The sequence below is a fragment of the Lissotriton vulgaris genome, chromosome 8 (assembly GCF_964263255.1).
Source record: "Lissotriton vulgaris chromosome 8, aLisVul1.2, whole genome shotgun sequence".
Lineage (NCBI taxonomy): Eukaryota > Metazoa > Chordata > Amphibia > Caudata > Salamandridae > Lissotriton > Lissotriton vulgaris.
In genome coordinates, this window is record NC_141696.1 from 830628617 (window position 1) to 830645073 (window position 16457).

General features: G+C 39.1%; 1 protein-coding gene across 1 annotated transcript in view; it reads left to right on the forward strand.

Annotated features, from left to right (window-relative positions):
- Window positions 1-16457, forward strand: part of LOC147698065 (interleukin-18 receptor accessory protein-like) — a 184011-nt gene that overhangs the window by 107140 nt on the left and 60414 nt on the right. Inside the window, exon 6 of the mRNA XM_086936176.1 lies at window positions 2461-2584. Coding sequence (XP_086792302.1) covers window positions 2461-2584 — 124 coding nt within the window. The remainder of the gene's footprint in view (window positions 1-2460; window positions 2585-16457) is intronic.

Consider the following 16457-nt stretch of genomic DNA (forward strand, 5'->3'; position numbering starts at 1 on the left):
ATAAAAGGGGAGTTTAAGACTTTGCAAGGGGGTTTTATTACACAATCTCATTTGCAGTTTAAAACTGCATGCAAACTGCAATAGCAGGCCTGGGACATGTTGTAAGGTACTACTAAAGTGGGTGTTACATTAAGTGCTGTAAGCCCACTAGTATAATTTGTTTGCAGGCCATCGGTGTACGGCATACCACTTTACTAGGGACTTATAAGTGAATTAAATATGCCAATCAGGTCTAAGCCAATGTTGCCATGTTTTGGGGAGTGAGGACAATCCCTTTAGCACCGGTTAGCAGTGGTAAAGTGCACATAGTCCTAAAGCCAGCAAAACGAATTCAGTATAAATAGGAGGATTGAAGTCAAACATCTGGGGGTAGCCAAGTCCAACAGCTATAATATGAGGTCTATTTATTCACAATTCAAAACATAAATACATAATTAGTAAACATTTTCATGAGAGAATATGAAGGATGGTTTTACATGCCAAGTGGGTGATTGTGCTATTCACAATTGTTTTCTGAAGTCCTGTACTTTTGCTGGGAGACATATAGATGAAAATGAATGCAGGCAAAGGTTAAATGGGACTCACTTTAGAGGATCAGCCATGTTGCATTATGATAAACACTTCCCAGAGCAATCCCATGTTAAACTTGAAGATGCGATGATGAGCTTTACTGCCTTTTGTAATAGATACAGGGATTACAATCTTTCTCACACTGGAAAGCTGCACCTTTTTATGACAAATGGCCTAATATCCTCCAGGAACCAGAGATGCACGACCTTAATCAAACTCTTATAGGACTAGGAGGAGACTGGAAGCTGATATTTAGGATATATAGCACAGTCCTACCAAAAGATAATAAGAGACTGGGAAACCTAAAAGAGTGTTGGGGTGTGGATACAGGGGATTAAATTAGTGTATACGGATAGAATAGGATACTAAGAGCTTTAAAAAACAGTCACTTAAAATGCCAGGTTGTACTTGGTCAATTATAAGTGCATACACAGAGTATATTTGACTCCCCAACTGGTGAACATTATACAAATCGGATCACGCCGATGCCTGCTTCAAGTGCCAGATGAGAACTGGTACATACATACACATGTGGAGGGAGTGCCCTGGGATGGACCGGTTTTTGGCAAGGGTTGGTATGTTGAAAATGTTAATGGCAATAACAATGCAACCAGCTGTACAATTGTGACAGCTGAGATTGGTCCGGAGTAGCAAACGTGCAATAGCAATGTCAAAAGTGGTAGAGCTAGGCTTGGATCTGGATAAAGAGAGAAATGCAGTCTTATGGAATATGCATACAGAACTGATAACGATGGCGGAAGGCCTGGAACCGACAGCCTGTCAGTGGCGGGCCCTCCGCCTTCGCACTGCTGTTCTCTGCCTGCCAGTTGCCATGGCGGGTGGGAACGACCACCTGTCGGAGCATCCGTATTGCCCAGAATGGCAGCGGTGCCTTTTGGGCACCGCTGGTCAAATTAGCATGTCCATCCCTGCCAGTCTTTCCATGGCGGTTCAACCGCCTTGAAAAGGCTGGCGGGGTTGGACTTTGGGGGTCCATTACAGGCCCCCCCTTGAGCAGGGAAAATTCCGTTGTGCACTTGGGGGGCACCCACAGTGCGCCCCTACAATTCCCTGCACCATGTGGCAGGCACCGCATGGTGCATGCCACGTAGTGCAGGGAAATGCACAACAGGCATTATTTTTTATTGCGGCGGTGCTGCAGCCAGCAGCACCCAGAGCAATGGAAAACCTCTACAATGCACTGCCACAATGGCAGTCACATTGTAATTTGGCCTATGGGACCCCCAACACTATGAAGGACAGTCCCCATCTTAATCAGGCCCTGAGCATCAGGGCTTGGAGGACTGGGAGGCATAGATGATTCAATGGGTGTTTGTAGAGTGTGTGGTGTGGAAATGAATAAAATACCAAAGAGGATGGTGGGGAACTGGTGTGGGAAACATCGCTTGTGGAATTGGCGCAGCAGGCAGAGCATTAAGATGAGCATAGTAAACAACTCGATGAGGAATATTATATGTGAAATTGGACTTCATCATGGGGACATGAAAGGAAAGAAAGTAGGCGAATTAATAAAAATGTGCAATACAAAACAAATATTAGTTGAATGTTGGCTGGATTAAATCAAGAATGTGGGGTTCCTAACTGGTAGATGGAGGGATGAATATATTAATATACTTTGTTAAACGTCAATAAATATAGATACAAAAATAAATTGTACGAAGCACTGCACAAATGAGTTCTGGCATCTAAAGATCCCTGGAGAGGTATTGCATAATAATACTAAAAGAGATAGCAGGCCCACACTTTAATGATTATGGAGATACTTTGTTTCTACAGTGCTTCCAATTTAATGTAGAAAGGTAATTGCTTTGTGTATTGAAATTAAGTGTAAGGTTCCATGCCTAATCTTACTTTCTTTCATCCCTGCAGGAAAACCTTTTGAATTAAAATGTAATGTTCTTTTTGGTTTTGAATGGAATCCAGCTGCTGTTGTGACATGGCTTCAGGGTAATCTAAGCTTAACTGGTGATCGACTTCAGCAGGAAAACAGAACGTAAGTAGGTTCACCCTTTATCCGTGATTGTGAGATGTGATAAACACTGTGGGCGTGCTGTACGCCTAACAAATCTAACACCTCAAAAGCACGGCCACGGGTTGAGTGTTCAATTTCATGAACCAATGTGTCCCAAGATAAGGTACACAGCCAACATATCAAAAATACTTTTAAATTAGGAAGTGCTGACTCAAGTGAATTCTAGAGTAGAATTCGAAAATGTCTGAAGATTTATTACCAAACTTCAGTAGGTACAGTAGAGAGATAATAAAGTGCTGATGTAGCAAGTCTCAGGTAAATGCAACTATCAGTGCGGTGAAAGCTCTCAGTAGTAGGACAATGCAGAATATTAGGCAGAATCAAAAATAGACTATGACTCAAATGGGCAGTAAACTCAGTAAGAAATTGGACAGCATCCCAAACACCATTGGAAAGTTTTTTGGCTCACCACCAGATTCAATTGTTTATACAGGAAACTTTCCCATAGAACATCATGGAAAGTACAGAATATTCGTTGTGTGAGCAATAAATACATCTTCAGCAAATCATAATAAACCTTTAAAGATGTCATACAACCCTTCCGTCCAAGCAGTAACCCGTTACATGAATATTGATTGAGCCCCCTCTGACCTAATGTCATCTGGAGGTGTCAGAACAAACTAGTTACAAAAACAACAGTGATTCATTGTGAATAAATGCAAAAATGTGTGCAAGCAGAAGATCCTTCAGGAAATGCTATATTAGTAGGCATATGCTCGATAATCTGTTTCAATAACAATGCCATTTAGAAATAAACAAACATGACATGCTGATCTACGGGCAGCATAAATAACAAACAGTGAATGTGAAATCCATTTTGAATAAGATGACGTCTAGGACTAGTTGAGGACTAGTTAGCATAAGCCAGGAAAACACACTTTAACAGGTCATATTAAACTAGTTTCAAATGCAGTAGTATCTTATTAGTGCACACATATGGATGTAGTGTAGATTTTTCAGCAACTATTAATAAAGCTTTTTCAACAAGAAGGATATTCAACTAAGATATAAATACCACAACCCCAGGGGAAGATAGAGATGGAGGAATACCTGTAATTATCAGTTCCTATCTTAGAAACTAGGCACAACATGCATATGTGATAATTATTATGCCAAAATTCAAATATTTTGCCTTTTTAGTGGATTTTCCATATCTTTTCAGCTTTTTCTCTCCTAAGTAAATCAGGGGAAAACTGTGGTTGTCCACTATTTATCACACAAGTAATAAGTCTTATTCCTGTGCAGTTATTTGAATTTCTAACCTGGCTCCTAATTAGGTCCTTATTGTGGCATTTTGGTGAAAAGCTAGGAATGGCATGAACATCAGAATGGGTTGGCTAAGGTTTATAGGTGATTCTTTCAATGGTTATTTATATATTGTGTTGAGCATTACCGTATGAGATGCCTAAGAAAGCATAACAGTACAACTGCAACTGGTACAGCATGCTGTATATGCATCAATGTGCCCCATTCATAATAAAAGCAGAAACAAGCAAAATTCTTATTCCATCCAATAAAGAATATACATGACCTGACTCTAGGTCACTAAGAAATATGAAAAGATGACTTTCATGATTTCCTTTTAGTTTGACCTTTAGAAGATTTTTAGCTATTCGAGTGATCAAAAAGGATGCAGAAATAGAATACCAACGTAAAAATTAGTTGTTAAAAATATCTATTTTAATGTTATGCAGAAATATCAATTTTGCAAATTTCAATATTAAAAATATAGTTGTAAACCATATCAAATGTTATAGGGGAGTAATTTAAAAAAAGCATTGAAAATCTTAAATTTTTTTTACATTTTGTAAACATTTAGTAGCGGGATATTGGGTTTATAGCGGGAGTGATTTAACATTTTTGGATTAATATTTTATTAATTTTAAAATGTTTGTAGAGTTTTAGGATTGGGATTTTTTCATAGAGGATACGTTTGGGAAGTAATTTAAACAATTGAAACATTTTAATTTTATTTTAAATGTACCTATTTTTGATAAAATCACTTGAGGCACAATTCCCCTTGCCATCCTAATGTGGCGGGAGAAAGGGGAGCCAAATGGCGGAGGGACCGCCACAGCTGGCACAGCAGTGGCAGTCTCTTTGCCATTGTAATGAGCCCCTTAATTTGGTTTATTATCCAGCACTTTCCCCGAGTTGGTTTTTGAGTTGCAATAGTAATTTATTATGTTTTATTATCCAGCACTTTCTCTGAGTTTAGTTAGTTTTGGAGTTAGAATACTAATTTAATTTGTTTTATTATCCAGCCCTTTCCCTGAGTTTAGTTGATTTGGAAGTTAGGAATAGTAATTTTTCATTTTATTTTTATAGTTTGTATGAACATTTAAATAAGAAAGGAGATGTATGTTAGGGCCTAATTATGATGGCGGAAGGCCCTCCGCCATCGCAATGCACTTTTCCTTCCACCACATTATGATGGTGGGGGAAGCGTTTGTGTAGCATGGCGGTCGAAAAGACGACTGCCATGGTTCCGACAGGCGGTCCTTTTTCAACCACCTGTTGGAGCACCCACTGTGGTGTTTGAGCTGTAGCTCTTTTAGTTCGGACAATTAACCTCTTTAGAGTGGGGATAGATTTTAGTTGACCTATGACATGTTCAGGTACCCTAGTTAACAGGTTTTCAAAAATGTGGTTACTTGTCTGTTGAGAGCTTGTACTTGATTCTCTGATTGTCTTGAGATTATCTCTGACCTCAATTTTAGTTACTTTAGGGGGATGGTTGTGTTCTTTGACATTTACTGCATTGGTTTCTACTGTAGTGGCTCTCCCATAGCAAGACTTAGAGTAATATTTACTGCATTTACTTTTTTTTTTCTTTTTTTGAGACGCCTCAAAATCACCAGAGTATTGTGTCTTTATATTCCAGTCATGTTGTAGAAAATTAGTTGAGAACTTACTGGTTTATGTCTTTTGATTCTTATGCCTAAAATATAGCATCATCTATTTCTTACGCCCATTCCTCCATTACCACCGTCTTTCCTCTACCTCTTGTACCTTTTATCATTCTAGTATCACTACCAACATGTCCATGCACAGGTAAACTCTGCTGTGTGCAGGTTAGGCTCATGTTAGTTTAAAAAAAAAAAGTTTTGTATTTGCACTATACTGTAAATATAAAATACATTTGGAATTGATCATCAAGACTATTGTGCATTTTTCATTTTCCCACCCAGCACCCACTCACCCCTGGGAGCTGGTAAGAGCCACATACTCTATTTGCTATATATTCTAAACAGTCCTATATATTTTCTAGGTTGCTCATTTCTGGGCCAGGTTTAACCATTTGAAGAACCCAAAAAGACCAGAAATTCCCATAACTCATATCATTCATATAACTTCCTTCATTTCTGGGCATATAAAGTACAATATGCCATAATATCACCATCTTACCGTCCTCCTTATTGAATACCTATATTCCTCTACCCATTTTGTCAGTGGCGCCAATATTTTGTAACTTTTCATTTGTGCGCGTATCCCTCTCTTTGCATAAACAACCTTTTCTGAATTATAAATTGCCAGCAGGTGGAAAGCCACTGCTGGAATCCTGGGGGATTGAAGCCGAGCTAAGCAGATGCTATACACAACCGGAGAACCGTCATATGAATAAACACCAAATCTTCTCCAACTTTCCCTAGTTTATCTTCCTCCACCCCTAGATCAATCAGGGATGAAGAAAGGGACCATTCTCTTCCTAGGGATTCCTTAAAGAATTTGGTCATCTCTTGTTTTAGCTTAATAAGCATATTGCAGGAAGCAAAAATGTGATCCAGATCTGCCTGAAATAGTGTACACCGGGGACAGAATGTCCCTTTGCCACTCCCCCATTTAGCTGTCTTATTTGGGGTATAAAATAGTGAGAAACAGGCCTTCTAATATTGTGCCTGTTGGTAGGCCGGAATTAGGATACTTTGTGCCATTTTAAATGATTGTAAAAATGCATCTTCTAATACACCAATTTTCTCTTTCCATTTTCACAACCACTGTTCTAAATCATCTTTCCCCAGTGAGTTAAAATGATTATAGATAACTCATACTGGCAACTCCCTGTTCTCCAATTTCTCGATTGTAAAATTTCAGGAAAATCCTATTGTTCTGCCTTCTTTCTTAAATATAAAATCCCTTACTTGAAGATATTTAAGATTTTCAAAGGAAAGAAGACCATCTAAGAATAAAGGACCCAAGTTTTGTCAGTCCCACTTCACCCCATCTTTTAATCATAATATCTTTAAAAAATTCTGGTAGTATTTGGATTACTTCTTAGTGGTGTATAAAAATTGAGCCTACCACACTCTTCAAACTGTTTTCCAAACTTTGAATCCCCCTAGTAATGTCTTAAAATGAATTTTTTTGTAATGATTATCGTTTAGGTAACGGCACAGAAATCCCCAAGCTTCTTCCCCTATTTTAAGTACGAAGGGGGCCGGGACCTCTTCAGGACATCTTCTAGCCGGGTTCACTTGCACTAGTACTAGGTTATGCAATAATGTGTTGGCCCAATAGTAAAGTCTAAGATTAGGTAAGGCCCATCCCCCTCTTTCCCTGGAAATGTGAGGAATTTGTAAACCCTTCTTGTTTTGGCGTATGCCCAGATAAATCGTGATAATAGGTCTTCTATTTTCTTCAGGCAATCTATTGAAAATTCTAATGGGATTGCCGGTAGAAAATACAAAATCTAGGGAAAGACTTACATTTTGATGATATTACATCTCCCAATGATAGATAAATGAATATTATGTAGTTTTGGCAATTCCTGTTTGATTTTGACTATAAAGGATCTACATCATCTATGACAATGTCATCCATGTTTGCTGAAGTATTAATCCCTAGATATGTTGCATTCTTGGCCACTCTGAAGTCACTTATCAACATATTCCCATTGACCACTACTTGCTTCCCTGAGGTCTCTCTGTTGCTTGTCATCCTAAGATTCCCCCCTTTTCAAATTGTTTGGTCAGTGAGAGTGGTTAGTTGTGAGGTCAAATAGTCCCATTTCAGACCCCCCAGTGCAGCCGCAGTCAGAGGTCTCACACAGGTTTTTCCTTCTTCCTTTCTTTGTTAGGGATTTCTTTTGAGCCTTTGAGGGGAATTCCGACCTCAAAATGCTGTTCCAGTTGGTCCCTTCTCCTTCAATGGAGGCTGATATGCTTGCATCTGATATCTCGGATTAATCAGTTAAAGAATAAAACTTCTCATGCGTGTCAGGAGATCTAGCCCGAAATGGCGGGGTGTTCACTGCTTCATTTCCAACATCCGTACCCCTGAGGGGGTCATATTTTGAGTTATTTCCTGGCTGTCTTTAAGTATTTTCTTATCATTCTTGGGAACTCGGATGGGCTTATATGAATACGATCTTCCACAGCTAGAGCATCTTCTATGACAGAGTTTGACTGGCGGTTTGGTCCGGGTCCCACCACTGGGGTAGAAGTGGTGCCAACAGCGGTTTGCTCCTCACTCCCCTTACCCTGTTCCACAGCCCTTTGTGAGCCTGTCCCTACTGGACCAAAGATATTAGTAATTAGTGGCTGACAGTCTGCTAAATCGTAGGGGATTTTCTGTGGAGGTTTTTATATTGTCTCAGTTTTGCCTACCTTTTCCACTTTTTCCCTTGCCTTACCGCTGCGCCCCTCAGTCTTTTCGCCCTAGTTTTCCAAAGGCTGCTCCGTTAGTGCGGGGGCTGATTAGCTGCCACAGTTATGGCCATATATGGTTGGGAGCTGCTTGTCTTAGTGGATTTCCCACCAAGTCCTGACATGGCTGATAGTGAAATGTGATGTCTAACGATTATTAGAGATTTGACATACAGTTTCTTCCTCTGCTGGTGGCCCTGGCTGCTCAGTGCAACAAGGTCTATTCCTGACAGCTGTTGTTGGCTCGGTGTGTATTTGCTCTGCAGGCTCACCATGAGCACAGAGAACGCTCGGAGCAGCTGTTCCGTGACAGTCTGCTGCAGGCCTAAGGACGCAGTAGATGCCCGAGCGAGCAGCACGGATGTCGGGAGCTACCTCGCACCGTTCGCACCATTTGTCCCAGATGCTCCACACAGACAACGATCGTATAGGTGTGCCACGGATATCTCTATTCTCAGGTAACCCACCGGTGGCATTCTAGCACGGCATTTGGTAATTTTTTTGTGTTTGGGGTTCTGACCGGAGGAGCATCTCAGGGGGGAGACATTACTCAGATGCTATCTTGCCTCCGGAATTTACTGCATTTCCAATGTGTTTTCTTTCCAGTCATTTTCTCTTGTGTGTAAGTGTAGCCCATGTAGCTTAGAAGTAGTTTTCCCTTTTGTGAAGTAATGAATATTGCTCTTTCTGCCATTTTTGGGTGTATCTGTGAATATATGTGTATACATATTTATTAATTGTGCGATTATGAATAGTAAATATTTTGTATAATTAATATATTTGAAAATATACTTACATGTATTTTGATTTGATTTTCTTGATGTTTTTTTTGATTGTTGATGTTTATCCACAGGTTCTTTTTCTGTTGGTTTAAAAGCAAAATGTTAATTTTTTTAATTGTTACATTTAATTGTGTTAATTTAATTATTTTGTTTATATTTTTATTTAGTTGAGGAAAAGAAATACTTACTATTTTTGGTTGATGATGTTCATTTCAATAATTTAGTTTTAGGTTGCAGTTTGTAGAAGCTAGCAAGAGAAAACTATTTGTTAGTTATATTTGCTTTTAATTTATTTAATTTTTTTTAAATTAGTTTGTTGTATTTGTTAGTTATTTTATATACTTGCTTACTTTTCTGTAGTGTTGCTTGTGTCTTTGTTTTGAAAGTAAATCCTTGTTTTGACTTTTTTAGGTGGATTTTTAGTGAGGTTCAATCTGTGAAATATAAAATACAAGGTTAAAATATTAGTATATTTGCTTATTTTGTTTTTTTAGTCTATTTAATTGCAAAAAATATATACTTACTGAATGTAGTTGGTGAAGTAACTTTCGCTGATGTTGCTTTTTGTTGAAGTTTGTAGAAGCTGTTAAGAGAAAAGTCTTTGTTAGTAATAATTTGTTTATTATTACATTTATATTTTTTATATAGGTAGGTTTATTTGCTGGTTAATGTATATACTTACTTTGCATTATATGTTTCTCTTATTTGGATTTTGTATTTGTTTTTGACCGTAATGTTTGTTTGGGGTTTTTAGGGAGAGTTATTGTGAAGTATAGTCTGTGAAACATAAAAGAATATGTTTGAATTTTAGTTAATTTGATAATTTCTATTATTTAGTGTTTATTTTTATTTATTGGTGATTAAATAAATATACTTACTTTTTTTTAGTTGTTTGAGCGTCCTTGGTAGATGTTGTGCTTTTGTTGAATTTTGTAGAAGCTGTTTAAAAGAAAAAAATCTGTTAGTTATGTTTGGGTATTTTGTTACATTTGTTACTTTTAAATAATTTAAGTTATTTATTGGTTTAGTCATATACTTACTCTTGGATATATTTTATTTTTGTTTTGTACGTAAATCTTTGTGTTGAACTTTCTAGGTGCTATTTTATTGAAGTTGAATCTGGTATATATATAAAAGAAAACATGTTATAATATTTTCAAAAGCTTATTTCATTTATATAGTTACAAAGATTTGTGCTTACCTTTATTGCGGGATGTTTGGAATAGTTTTTGGTGTAGTAGTTTTTCCTTTTCTCTTTTCTCTCTCAAAGGTTCATTTTATGTTAATTATTTGATTGTTTTTATAGTGTTTGCTTAATTAGTTAGAGTTTTCTATTGGTTTGTGTTTATGTGTTTTAAATGTAATGGTCGAGATAGCTTTTTTGAATTTTTTAGCTGTTATAATTTAATATGTTTAATAATTATTATGTTTATTTATTGTTTGTTTTTACTTTGTTTATTGTTATTTGATTTTATATGTTGATAAATTTGTTATATATTTTTATATATTATATATATTTATGTTTTTTTATTTTTATTTGTGATATATTTTTAATGTTGTATTGTTTGTAAGTTTATTTGTTTTTGTAATTTTTTATTTATTTGTTTTAATTTATGTGGTAAAGTTGTATTTTTTTATTGTTTCTTTAAAAAATGTGGTATGTTTTTAAATTATTATTATAAATAGTATTATTTTATGTTTAAATGTTATTTTCAATATAGTTTATATCTATTTTATCGATGATTGTTTTGTCGGTATTTTTGTGTTCGATATTTTTGTCGTCAATATTTTTGTAATCGAGATTTTTTTAGACGATATTTATTTATCGATGTTAGTGTCATTTCTATTTTGTGTATTGTGTATCAATATTTTTGTCTACAATATTGTTGACTCGATAATTTTATAGTTCGATGTTATCAGAGTCAGTGTGGTATCAGTGAACCAATCAAAAACATAACATTATTTATGATATTGTGGCATTTTCGAGGGTATTTCAAAGAGAAAATTAACAACAAAAACCTATGTTAGAGTACCTCCGCATTTAGACTTCTTCCTTAGTGTTTTTTGTGCTGGTAATTTTACCTCTATTGATGTTTATACCAAAGCTAAATTTGCAAACCCTAAAATTGATGGTGAAAAGCCACAGGCGAAACTACTTATGCTACAAGTCAAAGAAACCACAGTATGACAAGTTAAATGTGCATGACATTATCACAACAATCAGAAAGTAGAAGAGGCACCCAAATATAATATAATAGGGAATTGCCAACACATTCAAACCACAAATGCCAGAAATAAAAATTGCCAAATATTAGCTTTATATATGTTGTGGTACTAATGCGATGCCACCCCATATATGCTGATCAAAAGCCTCCCTCCCATGCACCACATTAATGGATGCTATTCTTTCATCCAAAACCCTGTCAAGCACAATGAATAGTATCTCTCACCTATTAGAGCATGCTACCTTAAAAGCAATCCTAACAACCAATTGGCAGAGTACAGCTTACTAGATACTTCATTGCATCATATCAGATCCTCAAACTACTCAAGAACGCCTTGCTGCAGGTAAGGAAAGAGCAGAATGAACATTGTAAAAGACCCTTTTGATGAGTAGAGGGTTATGAGCACACCTGTAAAACTCCTTAAAATAATAAAGAATAGCATTGTCATGCCGCAGATAGAAATCTCAACATCATGAAAGGCACACAGGTGTCTCGATATGGGTATTATCATTCCTGTCTGTTCCTCCAAGGAAATTGCTGACCCTACTGCATTTTAGTCAAATTGAGTAACACAATGATTGCTATCCTGTCCCATTGATTTTAGGCACTAATACTCATCTAATCACAGAATAAAGTTATGCTGGAAATGTAATTGTCTGAACCACCTTCCACATATACTTCCAATAGTAAAGGAACAAGTGCACCAGAACCATAAGATGTGGCACACAGAACTTGAAGATTTCATGTAACACTGACGTCTGCATCGCAAATTTACTGTGCCAGATACCAATGGCCTGATTGTCTGTGCGATGGATGGTACTACATCAGTCGGGATGGTGGAGGAAATTGCCATTGCAATCCTGTTGGATGACTGTCAATTAAATTTAGAAATGATCACCAGTGCATGGGTTATCTTTGTACATTGAAGGGAACCTCTCTCACAGTGGTTCCTAACAATGTACAAATGGTTTGGGGGGGGTGGCCTCCATCAGTTTTGAAGGCCATTCACTAAACGTTTGAAATGTTTTGTTTTTCTGAAACAAACTGCCAAAGCAGTTTGTTTCTGCAAAACAAAAAATGCATGACTCCACAGCCTGAAAGTTTTCTTCCAGGGTACGTGGGTCACTATTTTGTTTCTGTCTTTCACCAGCAGATTTTTCCTGGCACTGATGAACAAAAAAAAACACATTGCACCTTCCACCCTAATCAGGGTGGGTGGGGTAATGCCCTTCCTACAACAGCCCTCACTCCATCAGGCCATCAAAGGAACTTTTCAATAAACAAAGATAACCAAGGCTTTGTCAACTGAAAACTTACAGCTTGCTCATCTCTAAACGAGGAGGTTGGACTGAAGGTTTGGATGACAGGGCAGTCTGTCACCTTTGTGATGGGGTATCCCCTTCACCAGACTCTAAATCAGGCCCATGAATCCACTCATGATGCCATGATCCTAAGGAACAGCTTGATCCCTCATACAATGGAGATTCTACAACCTGCAGATTTTGGCCAGTAAGTGTCGGGCACACTCACCCCAATCCATTCCACTCTGCTTCCTAAATATTTCAGAATATAGTAAAGGACTTTTCTCATTCTTTATTGTGCAGCAGCTTGGCAACCCATTGTTTCCTTCAGAGTCTCCACTCTTTCTCGGAGTGCATTTGTATGCCCTCACCCAACTGTAGGATACACATCATTCTTTTCCAGAAATAACAAGCTATGCCTACTAATTGACCACTCTAAAACAGATGTATGAGATTTTTATATGTATTCTGTAACACAGCAAACATGCCATACCTCCAATATGCAACATGTGGACACCTTGGTCGCAGCACATGCACACTGCACCCTACAGTATTAATGCAGCAGTACCACATTACATGTTGTACATCCAGCAACCAATGACTTTCATGGGTATTTTTAGGATGATGCCTTTCTGTACAATTATGAAAATGTGGACATGGGATAGACCCACATCTCAGGATGATGTAGATCGTACTGCTATTAAAAAAGAATTATTTGTGACTTGTGAGTTCCACACCATGCTAAGGATATCAATAGAAATAGGAAAAGTATTTCTAAAGCATGTACGAATTTTCAAAGAGAAATCCTACTGCCAAATACCACTGACCAGTCACCTGTAGCATAAACCTATTCCTTCCTAACATTTTGCTCTTAGTCACCCATAATCAATCATTGGCAACCCTACAACTGCCACAGTACCCTCCAACATAGCCTTAAACAATCCTTAGCATCAAAATCCTGACCTCCCTAACACATCTTTTAATCGCAAAGAGGAAATCATTCTCCATTTTTGTACTGTTGTTCAACATTATTTGGAGGTAGGTTATCTACATTTTGTGGGCAGTACAACTCCTTTATTCATCAAGAATGTAATAGGGGCATTGTTGCAGCAACTGGGGTGAATGGTGCTGTCCTTAGCATATTTGGGTGTATGGACCCTCTTGATATTCTCGGGGTTTAGAGGGCATTATCACAAATTTTACAATGCCATCATTTTCTCCCTCACTCTAACAGCTGAATATCTGGCTGGATGCAGTTAGCTTACTCACTGTATGACAGAGGGACCTTCCTCGCCCCTGGATTCCTCTGGTTGCTTTGTTGAAATTTGTACTCCTCCTTGAAATTCTTATTTAGGTGGTCCTGGATCTTGAAAGGTTCATGAATGGTAATAGGTGGGGTGATATGCCTAGGTAGTGATGGTGAGGATGGAGATCTGTCTTTTGGCACAAGTGTTGGGAGTACTGATTGCAAAGGAAAGAGATTTAATTGCTATTTTTACTATGTGTCTGCTCTAGGGGGAATGTATTAGAACCCATAAGCCATGATCTGAATGTCAACTGCCATCAAAAGGATAGTGGTTGTATTTCTGGCGACCTTTCTTTTTGTTCTAATGGTACCTGGTGCTTTTTGAGGCATAGCTGTATTGTCAGACATACTCTCATCTAGTCAGTGCGATATGCCTCAATTTACATTGTGTTACCTACAAAGTGTAAGGTGTAATAAATGTGTATTTGCTGCAAATACAATTAATGTTACAAGTTTTGCCTCTTCTGGTTGACAGTGTTCATACAAAGTTCACCTCCTAGAAGCTGGATGTTTCTGAAAACCTCAATACTGCAATGTGAATTCCAGGAGGCTGAGTGCCCTCAGCATTGTCTCCTTCTAAGGCATGTGGCTGAGCTGCAGTGGTCCTTCCTGTTTTCAAATACAGGCCATGTCAATGGATGATGTCTTCCTGGTACCTCAGCTAATTCCACCACTACTTCTTGTGTTCAGTTCATGGGGTTAGGTGGATACAGTTCTTACCCCTCCACAGAATTCAATTTGTTCAGGTCAAAGTGACCAATTGAGGTATGTATGCATGCCATTTTACATCTTTATCTGCTTGAAGTGGAATTGAAATGTGGCTGGCAGGATGTGCCTAATTCCCACTGACCTGTGTTTGCTGCAGAGATCTCGAGGCTGGAATCCACCCGGTAGCACTGCCGTGTAAGCCTGGGGAATAATAAGAGGCATCAGGCAGGAAGGTGAAAGGAATTACCCATGCCTCGTGGAGACGACGGTGCAGGAGTTAATGGCGGATGCTCTCCTTATGGCCTGACCTGGTACTGACTCCATGTGGCCGTGCTGAACGTAGGTGGAGGGGGCCAACAAGAGAGTTTCCTTAAATAACCAGTGAGTGATAGTCACCATGCATTAACACCAGCCATAAAAGACACTCATCACTGGCTTATCGTGGAGACCCAGAGTTGGCCTTGAAGGGACTGCTGCAAAGTACAGGTGAAGACTCTTGGGGGGGAGCCGGGAATGGTAAACCAGCAGGCCGGTGGGTTGCAGTCCTGGGCAGGCACCAGTGAGACCCCTAGGCCCCTCCCTTCAGATAGCTGTGTCGTTCAGCACCACCACCGCCACTGACGCCCACCATGTCGGGGAGCAAAGGAGGCCATGATTCACACCTACCCAATGTTGACAAATTTTCCAGGTGCAAGAATCAAGGGGCGGCAAATGCTCAATCTGACGCAGTGCAGGAATTTCAGCGGTTGCAGGCAGAACAGAGCACCCCCACATTACGTGACATACTAGAAGCAGTCAACGCTGTGCGTATGTCACTTGAGTCCCATATAGATACAGTGTCCATGGAAGTCTCCCTCATCCGTGCTGATCTTAGAAAAATGGATAGACGAGTAACAGAGGTGGAGGACTTAACTAAGGGCCTGGTCACCAACACTAAGGCCCTCGAACAACAGTTTTGTGTGCTGCAAACCAGCAGCAAGACCCTGGCAGACCAACTGGATGACTATGAAGGTAGGGCCAGGAGGAACAATGTTATAATTTTGGGGTTTCCTGAAAGAGCAGCTGGCCAGTGGCTGATTTATTTGTGGAGGAGCTATTCGCACAGCATCCACAAGCTAAGAACCTCTCCCAGTACTTTTCCATTGAAAGGTCACATAGAGTATCGGGGGAGACCTAGACTTGGGCGGCCTCCCAGACCAATACTAGCACATGTCTTTCACTTGAGATCAAGATGTGATTTTACAGACTGAGCACTGTGCCCCTCCTCTCAAATTTGAAAATAACACTGTCACATTTTTCCCAGACTTTACTATGAATTTGCAGAGGCAGCGATGGAGCTTTGTAGAAGTCAAAAAAGCCCTCAGAGATAAAGTGCTAAAATTTATGCAATTTTGTTTTCCACAAAACTCAGGGTGGAGGTGGAGGGTAAAACATGTTTTTTCACGGAGGCAGCCTGGGAGTGGCTGGATGGGTGGTGACAAGTAGGAGGCCCGGACAATTCTGAAAGGTGCAGGAGACAAATGGGTAGAGATGAGAAATAGACTGCATCTGGTCAGGAAGCAGATGATCCCGCTGATAAAGACCTAGGGATTGGTACATAGTCTGCCACACCCCTGATTGCAGTGCTTGGTAGCCCTCCATTGGGCAGTTCTGTACTTTCTACAATCACACAGAATGACTGAATGGCCTGACAAATACAGACCAGGCCAAGCTGAAGTTGCGGGACTATGCTGAGCCTGGAGCAACAATGAAACCATCCACGCAGACATCAGGTGATATGTTAATCATTGACAATGGGGCGGGGAGAGCGAAACAAAGGCTCCACATCTCCCCCAAACCAGGGAAGGGAGGGCAACAGTAACTCTGT